We start from the raw sequence: 16,591 nt of genomic DNA on the forward strand, positions 1-16,591 counted from the left end.
ATATGAATTCAAACCAATTAACTGGCAGTAAAATACCACTTTTTATTTATTTATTTTCTTTTGGGAACCACACACAGAACCACAGTGCACCATGAATTTTCTTTACACATAGGCAGCGATATGTAAACTTAATTAAATGACGTCCTGCTACAGTGCTCTGGAAATTATCCACACATTTAAATAACACAGTAATAAATAAAGACTCTGATGGCAATACAGTGTCAGGTTAATGGACTTGCTTTACAGTTACAGTGCAGTTATAATAGTGCAAAGATTAAGATGGAGGTTTGATGGTTTCGGACATGTGACAGCTACTCTTAAATGAAAAGGCTGCGAATTAGGAGCTGAATATTTTAAATACATTACTTTTCTTTTTTTGAGTTTATAACTTGGAACCAAAATATTAAATGCTTTGCTGAGTTGCCAAAAAATGGATTCAAAAACTTTGATTTCAGCATCGCACAAATGTCCATCTCCATACTGGTTAACCACACTTTGGCGAAAACGAAAAGTGCACTGCCTTTAGCGGCACTCTCAGTTCCTCCTGGAGTCGTGGGTGGCGACATTTTACCGTTAGCAAACAGAGGCAGTGCATTTTCACATGCTCCAGACAACACTACACTTTTTTAGTGAACAACACGAGTTTCGCTCCTTTCAAGTAGCTCTGTACACCGAAGCAGAGATCAGAATATTTTCATGGTAGCAAATCTAAAACTTCAAGTTCAGACATGATGAATGCGTGGAGCATCGGTCCTTTGGGTGTGACGAGGAGGTAACAGCCTGGGATGCGTTTTTTTTCCCCCCCTCTCCTTCACCACAGATGTGTTTCCCTGATCTCTGCTATCACCTGACTGGCCCTCTGCAACGCCTGTGGACAAATGTGAACAAGTATTGAAGCGACTGTACACTGGAGAAAACTTGAGCACTGCTCAAACGTAGGAACCTGTTACCTGTAGCATGTCAGCGGCTTCCTTACGCCGCTGGGCCATGTCTTCAGACTCGGTCAGCAGGTCGTTGAGGAGGCCAGATTTATACAGCTGGCCAACGAGCTCGCTCTGGAGGCTGTCCTTCACATGGTTGACCAGGAAGTGCATCACTGCCTTTGGCACGCTGCCGCAGAGAGAGAAAGAGGAAACAGACCGAACAGATGGTTGAGAACAAGGCGGCAAGATGGCCCGGCGATGGCGTCGTTTCCCCAGACGGAGGTGGCTCGACTTTGAACCGCCAGGTGGCCATGCCTGTCCGAGGACTGAGCTGTTTAAGCAGGAGCTAAATATGATGGATTTAATCTTCCTGAGCTTTAAAGGGCACTTTCTGCTCCCAAGAGGAAAGGGAGGCATTTTAAAGGACGGTGTTTACATGTCCTGTAGTGTCGGTCGCTGTGCTTTCCAAATTTCCACTGTGTCTACTGAAATTAATGTGTAGAAACAGGCCGCCAATACAGACGTCACATAAAAACATTAGCAAAACACTTCTTTCTTAAAATTCTCACAGCTGCTCAAGTTTGGTGTGTGCAAAGGCGTATGATTTACATAATTTTCATCCTCATAAACCATTCAGTGACCCCCACCTTGTGCCCTGTGGACGGGGGTGCGTTTACAGCCTGATCCCAGAGATTAGAAATGTTTCATCACAGGATGACAGTGATCACTCAGAACAACTGATTTGTAGCGACCTTTCCCTCCTAGGGACAAAGCATGCACAAAATCAGCAGAACCACCGGATCACCTCAGTATAGTGGGGGAACCGCAATTTCCCATCACCAATGTCTGTATATAATTTCATTTTATTTTAAAAGGCTCATTAGTTTTCTAGAAGTGAATGTATAAATTTTACTCAGACAAGACTTTTTTTAAATCCATTTACTGGACTATTCACAAACAGATTACTGCTCATTTGGCGCACTACTGAGCATTTAAAGAGGCAGAGATATTATATGTGAGAGATTTAGTGAAAATAAGGTACAGTGCCTCTGGTTGCTAATAAAAATGATCCAACAAAGCGGCTCGCTGATGCATTTTAAATTCTGATTTCTGGACAACAATGGCGCTCGAGCAGACAAGGGGAATACTAGAAATGAGGCTTCAGCTGCACACACTGTGTTAGCAGATCTATCTTAGTGTTGGTTTTTGGTCTCTTTATGTAGGATTTGATGGCAATAAACAAAAGAGGAGCAGGTGGGAGGGCCTACCTGTCCTGGATGTTCTTGCGGACGATGAGGAAGTAAGACTTGATGAGGCGCTCGATGACCTCACAGTCCCGCTGCTCGCGTGACGACAGCTTCCTGGCAACAGGCACAGGCTGCAAAAGGGAAGAAAGAAGGGAAGGCTAGTGTTTTAATCCCTCAATAGACTGTCATGTTTAATACGAGCCACGCTGGAAGGCCAGTGTTAAGTTACCACATCTAGTAGGTTGACCGCTCCTTTAAGTGGGCTTCCGGGTCCTGAGCCTGGGGCTTCCTCCCCTTTCTTCAGCATGCCCCTCCAGCTTCCTGTGCCGTCCTGCTCCCCCTGAATCCCTGCAGGTGGGGCCTGGGAAAAAAAAAAAAAAGAATGATAAAAATGCTTTTCCACTATCTAGAACCCTTAATATCATTACAGTATGACATTTGCAGAAAGTGATGGTTAAAGTAGGACTCATATGCACTGCTAACACAAAACAGGCATGTTAAAAAAAAAAGAGACCGGATTAATCAAATTAAAGTTTATGTCTTTGTGCTGTTAATGAACAAGTTAGAGAGAAAACATGACAAAAGCCATGCCAAATGTTAACTTCAGACATCAATGGCAACACTATCAAAGCAGGTTAGCATGCTTATTAAGATTAAAAACAAAGCACACCTAAGGGGGATGCTTGAAAAAAGTGAAGCAATTTCAACACTGCTACAATTAAGATGAAGGGGGAACCCAGCCACGTCACAAACTAAGTAAGAGGAAAAGTCAAGGGGTCACCAAAGTCAGCACGCTTTATTCCCTGAGGAACATGAACTGTTAGCATAGCTTACAGAAAAAGAAAAAGAAAAGAAAGGAGGATTAATTAGATGGTACGCAGAGGTAGGATTATTCTCTACCTCAAAATGTCTGGAATCTAAAAACAAAAGACTGCACATACAGTATTAAGAGGTTAGAAAGGGAAAGAGAAAGAAATCTTTTTTTTTTCTGTTAGACAAACTTTGGGTTCAACAGACTTCAGGGAACACAATAGTTGTCAGTGCAAGTCCACACAGGCTGAGGGAAAGCAAAATAAGAGCACGCCATTAGCAGACAAAGATCAGAGTGCATGCCAGCAGACCATGCCCATCATCCATCCATCGCTACCAGCAGCCCCGCAGCCAGCCAGGCACAGAGCCAGCAGGCTGCATGTGTGCCCACCTTGGCACCGTCCATCTCTGCTCCAGACGCAGGGGGCTCGCCAGACACCGCAGTTGGGCCGGCCGGGCCTTTGCCAACAGACTAGCATGAATACGAGAGCAGGAATGGGGGAGAGGAAGGAAAAAGAAAGCACTGAGAAGAAATGTGGAAAGACAGAAGAAAAGGAGGCTGGCTGTCGTAAGCTGAGGCAAGAGGAGAGAAGAGATGTGGGATAAAATTCCTTGATGGAAACTATCCGAAGCATTTGCTTCACGGATCATCATTCAGCAGTGCTCCGAGTGATTAACGCCACACAAGTCTCCTTTATACTGGGACTCTGCAGCCTGCGACCAAATGTTACAACACATGAGCTACGGTTATATTTGACAACACAGTCGCTCTCTTTTACCTTATCCCTGGGAACTGCAGCGGACATCTCCCTCATCCTGTTTCTCCTTTGCTCCTAGAAACATACAAAAACACACGTCTGAACAGTTGATGGTTTTTGACACTTCTTAGAAAGAAAAAAAAAATATGGAAAATAATTTACTGGCAAGAAGATTAGAGAAAAAAAAAAAAAAGGGGGGGTTCGGTCTTAAACCAACCACTTTGCTCATTTCAAACACATTTCATCATGTAGCACTGTTAGTTATTCTGTTTATAATATAAATAATTTAATAGACATGAAGGAAAAACTCAAATGACTAAATTAGAAAAACATATTTACCAAAGTTCACAAAGAGTCATATTGAAAACACAAGTGACCAGTATTCAAAACCCTGTGCATGAAATTATTTGGGTAATAAGTGAGTTTTGAACAGAGCTGGATCACCCGATCCTGCTCTATATCACTTGAACTAAAATGCAATTAAATATCACCAACAGGGGTTCAGTGTAATCAGTTGCTTCTTAATTTCCAAATACTGCCTCCATCATTTTGCTTCCATGCACTTTATTTTCTATATCTAATGTGTTTATTGTTTCCACGTGAGTACGAACCTCTATGTTGTTATTCATGACCCCACATGCGTCTGCAAAGTCCGGGTGTTTGGTGTTGATATAGGCCAGCTCGATTGCAACCAAGTTGTGAACCTGCGGCGAGAATAAAACAGCTTAAAGTGGTTGTACTTGCCGCTAAAACCCAGCCGCAGGAGATAAATGCACACGTGCAAAGAGAAGTGAAGGCGCCGGTACCATCTCGTTGGTGATGGGCAGTCTCTTTCTCAGGAGGGAGGTGACCACTTCTACGATGGCCTCGTGCAGCTTAGGGAATCTCTGCAGCTCCTGCGGGGTGAAGCGGCACGAACGTTAATGATTGCACGCGAGCAAAGGCGAGCTGAGTGCACGCCGGGCCTGTTAGCTACCTGTGTGCTGTAGTTGCTGCAGTGCTGGATGATCCTCTGCATCTCCTCGTGGACCAGCTCCACGCAGCGCAGACTGGGTTCCTCCAGGCGTTTCACCTGCTTCTTTACCAGCAGCTCGAAGGAAACCTCTGGCACGAACAGGGAAGGTCGAGGGCCCTATTGCGGGGAGGCAGGGGAGGAAGTGCAGGTCAGCAACGTGTGCTGAACAGATAAGTTGTATGACAGATAAAGTGTTTTTCATCATGTTTTACAACAGACTACTGAACGCAGGTGTGAGAGGACAAGCTGCAGTGATGCTAATGACATCATGCGACAGCTGACGACTCACTGTGGCGTTCCTTATGGCCGTTAGGATATCTATGGTGCTCAGTCCCCCCAGAGGATCCACAGACTCCAGCGTCCTACCGAAGGTCTCGTGGAATATGTAACAAATTCTGGCTCCACCGCACCTGAAAAATAGCAGCGGGGGGATATTAGCTGTGATGTGAACCCCATGGCCTCCGCTCCTGTCAGCTCTTCCCTCGCAGAGGCTGTGCGTGCCTCAACTTACAATTTGGATCATATTAAATGATGAAACCAATGCAGCTGTTTTGCTCATTTCTCCCTGCACCGGATCAACAGCGTCACCATGTGGCAGGTCGGAGGAGTGGCACAGAGACTACTACTCACAGCTCTGCCGTCTCGATGTATTTGGCCGTGCCCTCGATGGTGTTGCAGTACTCTGTGGCAAACTTGGTGATGAGCTGGAGCAAGGTGGCACTTTGGTCCTCCACAGGTTCCCCGTAGCTGCTGAGCAGGGACTGGTACTGTGCTGCCAGGACGTTGATCCGTGTCTTCAGCTCAGGGAGACAGTCTCGAATGTGATGCATCAGTAGCCTGATATTACAACAGCAAAGGGCAGAGCATTACCTTTTCTAGGACGGACAATAGCAACATGCGCTGATGCCTGTAATTAATGCCAGGGCTGCTCCATATCTATGCAGACAGCATCTTCACAGAGGAAGCACTACTTGGGCATTTTCTAGTACCGTATATATGACAGTGATCACATTCTGCAAACAAATGCAAACTAATCGCTGGTGTTAACAAACAAAAAGCCTCATCTAGCCTAAGTAACACAAAGTAAACAACACTATATACTCTTAAACGCTGCCCTTCAAACCACCATTTTTTTGTCTCTACACATTATGACCAAACATCACCCTGGTTCTGATGCCATTAATTGAGGATTCAAGTCAATGGTCTAACTCCAGAGTACATCAGTAGTGAATCTACAGATGCCGCCTCATATCCAGGGACATACTCAGAGGGAGAGACACGAGGAGGCTCTCACCCTCTATAAATCTGAAAATCACATTTCAATACACAGGTAAATAAAAACAATCTCCATCTGCAATATTAAAGTGATATACACATTAATACATCACTATTATCCAGTAATATAACCTAAATGATTCTGACAAGGCTCTGTCTGCATATTAGTAGTTTAATTTTAGGTCTGCAAGGCATCTTATGTAACACTAAGAACTGTGTGTTTGCCATTTTGGGTCTGACGCTGTGGAACACTCTCCCCCTGGAGCCTGGGAGTCTTCTGGGTGTTTTAAGTATCACCTGAAGCCCTGGAACTTTTGTGCTGGAGGTACACATTTTTAATTTGCAATGACTTTAACTGTCTTTGCATTTTAATCTGTGTTTCCTTTTGTAATTTGGTCTTTACTTCTTTCTACATTCATGTGAAGTAACATGTGTAATATATAAGCAGCCCACTGCTTCTGTCAGTCTATGTAATAAAGCTGCTTTTAAATTACCCCAAGCATCATTTACACTTCTTGTTTTTATTTTTAGAACTAATTTTCATATGGCCACATACAGGACAGCATAAACACAGGCCCGAGAACAGAATCATCTCCAATAGGCCAATATCAGCCAACAGATACATCATCTGGGCTCTACTTCACCAACTAGCTTTTGAATGGTGCTCGATAAAGAAAATGCAACTTTCTATCATCGTCTCAGTGTGATTTAGACATTAAAGTCTAAATCATCAGGGTGCCGTTACTTTTACCTGTTTAGGGTTCTGGCCAGGTACTTAGTTCCATTTCTGTTGGCAAGTGATGGATATTTCTTCTGCAGGAAAGCGTGTTCATCACGAATTGCATCAGCCACAGACTTTTTATTGTTGATGTCCAGCTGGCTCCTAAAAGTTCAAACGTACCAAAAAAAGAAAAAGGAAAAAAAAACAAAACAGACATTTACGAGAAAAGGTCTGTTTTACGGTACTTTCTCGTATTTTTCCCAGAAGTCTAATGGTGATTGATGTGCACAAAGACTGAAACGTTTTTATTAAATCTTCCCCCTTGATGGCATGACAGTGATAAAGGAACACAAACAATAGATCCTGACATTAGCCTTTACTAGGAGCATTAAAAATTGATGTGGCACTCCTCTCTCGACATCTCCACTGAGCTATTCATCTCTGATATGAAATCATACTCATTATGAGTAGCGGTTTGTGTGATGTTTGTGAGACCTGTTGACTACTCCGATTATGCCGAGTTTAACAGGGATCACTCTGCCCATCAGTACATCCATAGCGTCGGTACCAGCGTCCATCAGGTCCAGCTTGGTCACCACAGCCAATGTCCTCCTGCCTGATGAATTACAGTCATTCGCAAAGGGCACCATAACCCACTGCCACTAGATTACACCTTTAAAATACTCCTTATTTTACTAGTTTTAGAACATGGCTCCCATTTGGTTTTTCTTACCATCTGGGTCGACTTCCCGGGCCACCTTGAGGGCCTCCGAGGTAGCCATGTCTGTGTTAGCCGCCGTGACAGCCAGGATAATGCAGTTGGGGTTAGAGATGTGCTTCAGGATTAAATCTCTTATCTGAATCTCGATGTCCTTAGGCTGATCACCCACAGGCACCTGAAAGGAGCAATTCCAATTACAAGCAAAGACACAGCACCCGTTGTTTTGAGTCAGACAACAAAGTAGGAACTTTGTCAAATTAACACGTCCAACCAGAGGGGACCAACTAATGAGGCTAGAATCAAAGCCTGGATACCCTGAGGCTTTCATAGCACACGGTTGAAAAACATTAATTCCCAGCCATCTACAAATATGAAATACACAAAAGCATTGACCAGATGGAGAAATGAACATTGCTGACCAGGCTTATAAGGTAAAGCTTTTTTTAAGGCATTTTAGTGCTCTTTAATGAATAAAACTTTTAAGAAAGGAGGTGTTGTACAATTAATTTCCCTTGGGGTGCACGATGATCAAAGACTTGTCTTGGGGAGCTGGAGCAAATGTTACCTTAGTGATTCCTGGCAGATCAACCAGTGTGAGGTTAACGACATGAGGAGAGAAAATCTTCAGATGAATGGGTTCATCGCTGATTCCCTGCAAAGGGACAAGAAAAGAGGAAAGTGGAGAGTGGATTTAATAGCTTAGTAACTTAGAACTGGGGGGGTCACTGACCCTCTAGAGTCACTGACCTAAACCAGAGTTATACTTTCACTTGCCGTTTTCAAAGCATTTAGTTTAAAAGTTGTGCTGCAGCTGGATTATTTTAATTCTCTGTTTTTATTACTGTATGTACGGCCTGCTAACTATCTTTGCATCAACGCCAGCAAGACAAAGGAGCTGGAGATTGACTTCAGCAAGAAGCCACCAGTGAACATCCAGGGTTTGGACATTGAAACGGTGGAGGAGTACAAATACCTGGAAGTTCACCTCAATAACAAACTGGACTGGTCCACGAACACAAATGACGACTTAGACCCTTATTGTAGGGTCTAAGTCGTCTCCACCTGCTACGGTGGCTGAGATCCTTCGGGTGAACAGGACACTCCTAAGGATGTTTTACGACACTGTGGTAGCGTCTGCTATCTTTTATCCTGTGGTCTGCTGGAGTGATGGAATGGCAGAGAGGGACAGGGGGAAACTCAACAAACTGATCAGGAGGGCCAGCTCTGTCCTGGACTGTCCGCTGGAGTCCATCGAGCAGGTTGGGGAGTAGAGGATCTTGTCTAAGCTATAATCCATCATGGACAACACCTCCCACCCCCTGCATGAGACCGTACGAGCACTGAGCAGCTCGTTCAACAGTAGACTTTTTACACCCACAGTGTAGGAAGGAGCGCTACCGCAGGTCATTCTTACCAGCAGCTGTCAGACTCTATAACACAGTTTAACATCCTTTTGGTTATCTTGTACAGTACATTTTATTCATATCTCCGTACAATTTTTTCTATACATTGTTACCTGTATATACAAACTTCAGTTGCTTATGTATATAGGATCACTTTGTGTCTTCCTTTTATATTTCCCGCTGCTATAAGAGCTGTGTAACACCCAAATTTCTCATCTGTGGGATAACAAAGGTTTATTCTATTCTGTTCTATTCTAACTCCTAGTTTGACTGTAGGTGGCCCACAGTTTAAAGTTGGGTTTCTGACAAGCAAAATAAGGAAGAAATATCCTATAATGATTTTATCCTCAATGACCCCACGGGCTTTAGAAAATGTTCAACCCTCATCTCACCTTATTATTCCCAGATATTCGCTCGGTTTCATTCTCAATTTCTTGCCTGATTTCATCAAAATCGGTGTAGATCTGTAAAGAAAAACCACAACAACAATATCACAACAAGTATGGCTCAGCAGACTGAATTCTTTTTAGTATCACAATAACACATACCTTATTTTTAGTGTGTAGAAATTTGCCCCACTCTTCAGTGTCTCTGCCTGTGAACCAGAATAAAAACATTCTTAAAGCAGGTCGACACAGGTGCTGGCTATTAAAGAAGCTACTCTGCGCGGGAGCCTGAGCGTGATGGCGGTTAATGCGAGGACTGATGCCTGGTGACATTTACTGGTGTGGTGAATAAAAGCAGCTGGAATCACAGGTAGTGCTTTTGAGGAGGAGGAGGGGGTAGAGCTAAGAAGGTGATGTAGGTTACTAAACATTAAGACACCTGTACAATGCACCTCCTTGAAGTACAGTGCTTTTCACACCATGACATCTGCAAGTTGTTTGAAAGACAGTGATAGAGACAGGATTTTAAAACTGGGGCAGGGAATCTTTCACACAGGATACTAAAGATTACAAGGATGTGTTTGCGTTCCCCCGTGTGTGTGTGTGTGTGTGTGTGTGTGTGTGTGTGTGTGTGTGTGTTGTATTAAAAAAAAGAAAAGAAGTTTAAAGACCAAAAAGGGTTATTACAGTTCATAGTACATACCACCTTCATCATGTTTCCTTGTGTCTCCAGGATCCACGTGGACTAGCTGGAGGATTAGAGGTCTCCTGGTTACAATGCCAGTCCCACGGGGCAGCAAGTCCCTGCCCACCAGGCTCTCCAACACAGAGCTCTTTCCACTACTCTGCAGGCAGAAGTGCATCAAAAAAAAGATATGAGTTAAAGCACCAGAGAGTTGGCTTGTTATAGTTCAGTTTTATTGTTTAAAGGGGACCTATTATGCCCTTTTCCAACCCCATTTTTAAATTCTTGGTAGCTTTACAGCTTTATATCATTCACAATTTATCCTTATTTAGCCTATACAGGGCCTTAATGTAGCTCTTCAGTTCATCTACTGTCTGAAACAAGCAGTTTTAGCTCCCCTCTCTTTAAGGCCAATCTCCTGACTGGCTGCACCTTGCAAACAAAAGATTTGAATATCAGGTCAGTGAGGCAGCAGGAAATGGAGCATTTAACCAGGAAATTTGGTTCATCCAGTCTACCTGTACATACAACCTTGTTATTTGGAACTTCCTCTTTTAGCACAAGCTTGTATGTAGTAGCAGCTTATAATCGGTAAGAATGTTTACTTTTAGTTCATTCTTTGATAGCTTAGGTGTCTTTTTTTAGTTATTTGTGATGGGTAAGATTTACGAATTTCAAACACATATGGAACCAGGGGTTTAAAATATTTTTTTAGCAAACTACCTCTACCTCTTCCTCGGGCTATGTCCTAGTTTTAGTCTACAGAAGCTAGATGAGGATGTGGAGATAATTAATGGTGATCAAAATAGACTTAATTGCTCTCGTTAGGTCAGACTCTGCGTATCTGTTTATTAGCTGTCAAAAAGAAGAAGTGACAATTTAGCAGAACTCCCAGACACGGCCTTTGCGTCATTTTGATATGCGAATCGGTATCACGGTGCAGTAAATGCTACTCTCTTAGTCCTCCTACATACATGTATATCATTAAAACAAGGTTATCTGGCTAGCATGACAGCCTGCTGAGCAAAATGCACCCAGTCAGCCTTTTACCTGAGTCCCCACTACTGCAATCTGCGGCAGCTGGATAATATCCGCCCCTACTGTGTTGAACACATCCTGGAGCTTGTTTATGACGGGTATAAGAGCCTCCATGCTCGTGAATGCTGAATTAACCTAATAAACCCGTATTTCTTCCGTGATGGAGCCAAAGTCATTCAATGTCCCTCCGACACCACCATTGCAACAACACCCACCAGACGGCTGAGAGATTTTGTGGGGTGCTGGGAGTTGTAGTTCTCCAATGTTCGAAAACGTATGGCTGAGGATAAGGAAAAGACTACATCATATAGACGCTGAAAATGACGCCACAATTAGTTGTCTTGCGCATGCGTAGACGTTTTGTTGATAAAAAGCTAGCTTCATTCGCCAAGAAACTCGGCTACTTCCCTCCTTCTAACTTTGACCTGCCTGCATGCTTTTGTACCATTGAGTTAGTTTGCTTACCTCTAGTGTCTTCAGTATTTCATCATGCTGCAGTTCCTGGTAAGTTTTATATTTGTATTATTTTCCTTAAAAGTTGACGTCTGTTGCGAAGCTAGCCGAGTTAAAAATGTTAGCATTATGCTAACCGTGCAGCTAGTGCTGCTAGTTTGGATTGAAATTGAAACTGAGTTTCATGATTAGGAATAGGGTTGCCAACCGTCCCTTAAAATACGGAATCGTCCCGTATTTCGAAACAAAAGTACACGTCCCGTATTGAGCTAATAAGGGACGCACTTTGTCCCGTAATACAGTGAGAATCAAAAGTAGTCTATAACTTTTAATGGAATTAACGCTTTGTTTGAAAACATAATTCCCAGCCCCTCTCCTGCTTTGTGACCAATGAGCTGACAGCACACTTACGAGTATGACAATTCAGATTACCACTCATCTCATTGGTCGAGGAAAGGTCGCTTACGGAGAAAATACCGGAAGACAACAAATGACCACAACAAGAAGCATGGCCAACAGGGAAACAAACGCAGACACTGCGGTGCAAGTCTCGGACGACAGTACACCTAAAGCTGGGCAGACACTGTGCAATTTTTTTCAGTCACGTTATTCAGCTCCTGCTCAAACTGCACGATTGACTCGCAGGGGTTAGAAGTTGGTAGGTCACGATGCAGGTCTCACACTATACCGCCCGATGCTCTGATGCGACCTGAGTGCTCACACTGTGCCTCCATAAAATGAAGGTTATAACAGAAAATCTGTCGCGCTCTCTCTCTCCGTCTTACACTCACACAGACACACACACCACCACCATCAACTTTGCTAAATTGCTAATGAAAAACATTGATCGGGCAGCTGTGACTGAGCAGCAATGTAAATCCAACTATTTTCACGGTTGTTGTGGTCGTGATAATTTTGTGATGCCACATCGAAAAGGCTCGGATGAGCTTTCCAAAGTTCTACAAGTTGTGCCTCCATCGCTTGTGTCCAGATCACAGGCTGCACAGCCGTGCTGCTCCATCTTTTACACCAACGTTTACGTGTTTGCGCGCGAGCAGTGTGAGCGCCTGTGGTGAGACCCTCACGAGCGATTGATGATCGGGAGCTGGTCGTGAGGTGTTAATCACTTCTCGTTACCTACACGATGCACGATGAAGGCCAAAATCGGTCCGATCACTCAAAAAATCGGCTCAAAATGGGCCTAAAACTGCACAGTGTAAGCCCAGCATTAGAGCAGCAATGTTTGTTCCCCTCAGAGAAAGGGAAGAATGGGAAAAGGAAAACACCTGGCTGGAAAAAGTTAATATGGGCATGTGCAGTGAATATCAGCGCTATGTGGCCAGAAGTGTGATAATATAATTTATTTTGTGTAATAAACAACTGCAAGAATAGATGATTACAACAAATAGATGACTAATACATAAAAGTAATACATAGATGAATAATGATGATGAGTTAAGATGCGTAATCATGGGAGCAAGTGGGTTTACAAACAGGAGCAGCTGATTAGCATTAGAAAAGCTGAAATAATACCTCAACTGAAGCCAATTGTACTAAATGCACTAAATGTGCACTGTTACAAGAATGTTTTTCTTTCTATTGTTTTCTATTATTTTAAGTTAAGCAGGACAGAGTTCTTTTAAAGAAAGATTTACTTATATTCTCAAAAGTTAAGCATGACAGGCTTCTGTTTAAGAAGGAGACCTGTTTTATCGTGTTAATGTTGTCATTTTGAGCTAAAAATAAATGGCTAAATGATCATTTGTTTCACATGTGTTCATATCACAAAGAATACACATCTACTTAAATCAAATTCAAGTCAAATGGTTAAAAAAATAATTTCACACACAAAAAAAGAGCTAGAAAATTCACCACACTGGGAAGGGTGAAGACAATTGGGTCGCCCGGCCCTGGCCACGAGGTGTCCCTTATTTATTTTTCAGGGAGTTGGCAACCCTAATTAGGAATAAATGTCACTGTCAACCACCACAAAGAATCTATCCATCCATCCCATGGTAGTTGTCAGTGCAAGTCAAATCCACTTTATTAATTTATCATCAAGAAGTGTAAACTTTGAAGTTTGCCAGATTTCTGCTCTAGAGCATTCACAATGCCACAATCATCCAGCAAAATCACCCAAGGTCAGACCGTGCAGTGCTTAGAGAAACTGGAATTACTCAGGGGAGGGCTGATGATCTGGGCTTGTTTTGCAGCCACAGTACCTGGAAGCGTGAAGTCATTGAGTACGTGAACTCCTCTCTAAAGTAGTCTATAGTGAAGGGTGAGGCCATCGTTCCGACATCTCATCCTCGGCCAAAATTGTGTTATTTAACAAGGCAATGATCCCGATTACAGTAGCGAATCTACAACAGAATTACTCAATGTGATGAAATGGCCCAGTTAAAGTCTAGCCTGATTAAAATGCGGTGATGGTACCTTAAGAGAGCTGTGAACAAACGATTGTCAGCAAACCTCAATAAAGTGAAGCAACGCTGTGACGAGGAGTGGGCTAAAATTCCTCTACAACGATGTGACAGACTGATAAAGTAATACAGAATACAAGGCTATTGAATGGGGTGTGCTTAGTTTTTCACAGAACGTTGTGGAATCTTGTGAAATTGTTGTTGTTTTTTTCACACTAGTTTAAAGGGTTTTAATGAACTTTGTTTTTCTTCCAGGCTGGCTTCACCTTGGGAAATGTTGTGGGGATGTATCTCGCTCAGAACTATGAAGTAAGTGTGTTTTGTGACTTGCAAACCTTTTTTTTTTTTCCAATGATTTAGTGAAAATGTCACTTTAACCCATGGGCTCCACTAACCCCAAACCAAAACGTATCTGGTGTGAATAGATGCTGGCTGGAGCCTTTTATTCCTTCAGTGACTGATGTGTGAAACTGCAGTTTTGTAAGGTCGTTGCCTTTATCTATGTATAGAAACGCATCCTGACTGAGCTATTAAAACACAAACACGGTATATGTGCACATTTCAAGTTTTTGCATTCTTTGTGTTTCTTGAATGTCTTTTTTGAACAACCAGAACATCTCAGTTGGATTATGATCTGGACTCTGGTTGGTTTACTTGTGGGATTTGGGTTATTGTCTCTACACTTTTTTTTTTTTTACTTTTTTTTTTCTGAATTTTCTTGATACAATTTTAAATTTATTGTTCCCTAAAAGCAGCTTTAAACCATGTTGTTCCCTTCAGTGTGTTGGTGTGCAGTGCAAGTTGTGCAATATTTCAAAGATTTCCATCATTACCATTCCTTGTTGTAAATGGTCCGTATTTAATTGTCTGTAACCAGACTTTGAATGTCTTTATTTACATCTACAATCTGTCAAGTTCAATTTCTATAGTACATTTTAAACGACCTCAATTGATCAAAATGACCAAGGTGCTGTAAAAGTTATGACTTGAGATGATCGTAACACATTTTCTGAGTAATCTTTGTTGTTCCAAAGGGTTCAAATATTTTCTTGCAACTGCATGTTCAGTGCCACTTTCTGCAGTCCTGGCTGTATCTATTATTTCCCACCTTTGTAAGATGGCTATAATAGATATTTAAGTTTGAAGCTTACAGCAAAAATCTGAATGTTGTATTTATTTTTTTTATGAAAAATGTACTTTAGATCAGTTAATTTACACTACATTAGTTTTAGTTTGGTGCCTCTAACAAACCACAACCTATACATTTCTCAGACTTTATTACTGGTAGTTGTAATTTGTATCTTTCTCCTCTAGGTGCCCAACATAGCCAAGAAAATCGAAGCTTTTAAGAAAGATGTGGAAGCCAAGAAGAAGCCCCCAGAGTGAGCAAAGTGGGACCGTGTTGCAAGCAAGAATGGACATCCTCTGCAGAGAAACTATTTATTTTAAAGGCTTATTTTGATGTCATGGTTGTACACTTGATAAGAGTTGACCATGTTACATGTATATGAAAATATAAGCCGTGCCTGGAACAGTGTTTGTTTCTTCCTTTAGTTTTAGAAGCATACTCTTTGTAAACTGTTTTCTAAGGTAAATAGTGCAAAGACTGGATTTAAAGAATATTACAAAAAAACTAATGGGATCATTTTAATTCCAGTTTCATGGTACTGCTGGTTGACCATTTTTGTTATGCACTCAAGCTATTCAATATGTCCACAGATTTTAGAGTTAAAGTTAATAAAGATTTTCCTTCACACACCTCACAATAACTGCCAAAGTTTTTATTGTTGTTGTACAAACATCATTCTGAACCACACAAAGTTGAATATAGTGAAGTCTCATGCAGTAAGTTTTACTAGAATTAATTATTTACTGCCTCAAACACTCAAACTGTCATCTCAAATCCATCCAGTAGGTGTCACCATTGGAAGGCAGTTAAAATTCTCTTTGGCAAAATTTATGATTCAGTTTTTCTTTCGTTTTGTCCCCTTCTTTTTCTTCTTTGAATTTGGCCACCCAAATCCTCTGAACTCCAGGCAGTCTGCTGCATTGTGAGCAATGTAGTAGATATTCTCCATGGCTGCTGGGCTGAGGATGTCCACCTCAGTTGTGGTGACTTTGGCACTACATGAGGACCTCTTTTTAGGAGTCTTTGGGCTCATAGTCTTCTTGGCTGACTTGGAACTGTGGGATCTTGATTTCCTGGTGGGCTTTGGAGAAAATACGTGGTTTAATCACTCATCTATAAATATATAAATGTCTTTTTTTTTTTTACTTTACCATAGCGAATGTCAATCTTGCTTCAGTAAGTGATCAGATTTTCATCTGTAAAACAAGAAATCAGGTTTTTCTCTGCCAAAAAAGATTTAAAGTTTTTAGGACAAAGTGCCTAAAATGATAATAAAATACAATCATTTCATACCAGCTCTCACCTTGGCACTTTAAGTGGCACTCGAATGGCTTCAGCGGTGACAGTGATACCCCATCTGTTTACATCCTGTTGTCGTAGAAACAGACTGGACTTGCTCATGTATGAAGGGGGTTGGCCTTCCACCGGAGCTTAAATTCTTTTGCTGTATCTGAGACACAGCTGGGCATCAAACAGCACACACCGCTTACATTAAGGAAGAAAAACAGCGAACAACAGGTTATCATCGCAATAATTTAATGGTAGTGCAGCGTTCAGTGGAATTCATGTTAAGACAGTAGCTTTCCAGTTTCTTTGGCAGCTCT

General features: G+C 42.1%; 3 protein-coding genes across 6 annotated transcripts; 1 reads left to right on the top strand and 2 right to left on the bottom strand.

The window, feature by feature from the left end:
• Nucleotides 1-22: 22 nt before the first annotated feature.
• LOC146650098 (dynamin-1-like protein) lies at nucleotides 23-11,237 on the bottom strand. 4 transcript variants are annotated; one of them, XM_085386232.1, is made up of 19 exons: nucleotides 10,995-11,235; nucleotides 9,966-10,104; nucleotides 9,422-9,468; nucleotides 9,266-9,337; nucleotides 8,036-8,122; nucleotides 7,483-7,645; nucleotides 7,245-7,365; nucleotides 6,780-6,911; nucleotides 5,384-5,590; nucleotides 5,043-5,163; nucleotides 4,715-4,870; nucleotides 4,545-4,634; nucleotides 4,350-4,442; nucleotides 3,760-3,813; nucleotides 3,372-3,452; nucleotides 2,400-2,531; nucleotides 2,192-2,301; nucleotides 951-1,110; nucleotides 23-868 (listed from the first exon to the last, which is right to left on the bottom strand). In XM_085386232.1, the coding sequence occupies exons 1-19, from the start codon at nucleotides 11,094-11,096 to the stop codon at nucleotides 812-814; spliced, it is 2,124 nt and encodes a 707-aa protein (XP_085242358.1). In that variant the 5' UTR covers nucleotides 11,097-11,235; the 3' UTR covers nucleotides 23-811. The 4 variants fall into 4 exon arrangements, 3 of the variants coding, with proteins under 3 accessions (XP_085242358.1, XP_085242357.1, XP_085242359.1); XM_085386231.1 differs by having other exon boundaries at nucleotides 9,963-10,104; nucleotides 10,995-11,232; XM_085386233.1 differs by lacking the exon at nucleotides 3,372-3,452 and having other exon boundaries at nucleotides 9,963-10,104; nucleotides 10,995-11,232.
• Nucleotides 11,238-11,328: 91 nt separating this feature from the next.
• stmp1 (short transmembrane mitochondrial protein 1) lies at nucleotides 11,329-15,713 on the top strand. Its single transcript, XM_085386238.1, has 3 exons — nucleotides 11,329-11,486; nucleotides 14,114-14,167; nucleotides 15,173-15,713. Exons 1-3 carry the CDS (start codon nucleotides 11,472-11,474, stop codon nucleotides 15,242-15,244), a joined length of 141 nt encoding a protein of 46 aa, XP_085242364.1. The 5' UTR covers nucleotides 11,329-11,471; the 3' UTR covers nucleotides 15,245-15,713.
• On the bottom strand, nucleotides 15,646-16,561 carry smkr1 (small lysine rich protein 1). The gene is made up of 3 exons (XM_085386237.1): nucleotides 16,281-16,561; nucleotides 16,139-16,183; nucleotides 15,646-16,068 (listed from the first exon to the last, which is right to left on the bottom strand). Exons 2-3 carry the CDS (start codon nucleotides 16,139-16,141, stop codon nucleotides 15,823-15,825), a joined length of 249 nt encoding a protein of 82 aa, XP_085242363.1. The 5' UTR covers nucleotides 16,142-16,183; nucleotides 16,281-16,561; the 3' UTR covers nucleotides 15,646-15,822.
• Between the last annotated feature and the right edge of the window lie 30 nt (nucleotides 16,562-16,591).

Source organism: Rhamphochromis longiceps, linkage group LG17 (genome assembly GCF_057381845.1).
Source record: "Rhamphochromis longiceps isolate RC_006_pf linkage group LG17, R_longiceps_female_GT1.1, whole genome shotgun sequence".
Taxonomy (NCBI): domain Eukaryota; kingdom Metazoa; phylum Chordata; class Actinopteri; order Cichliformes; family Cichlidae; genus Rhamphochromis; species Rhamphochromis longiceps.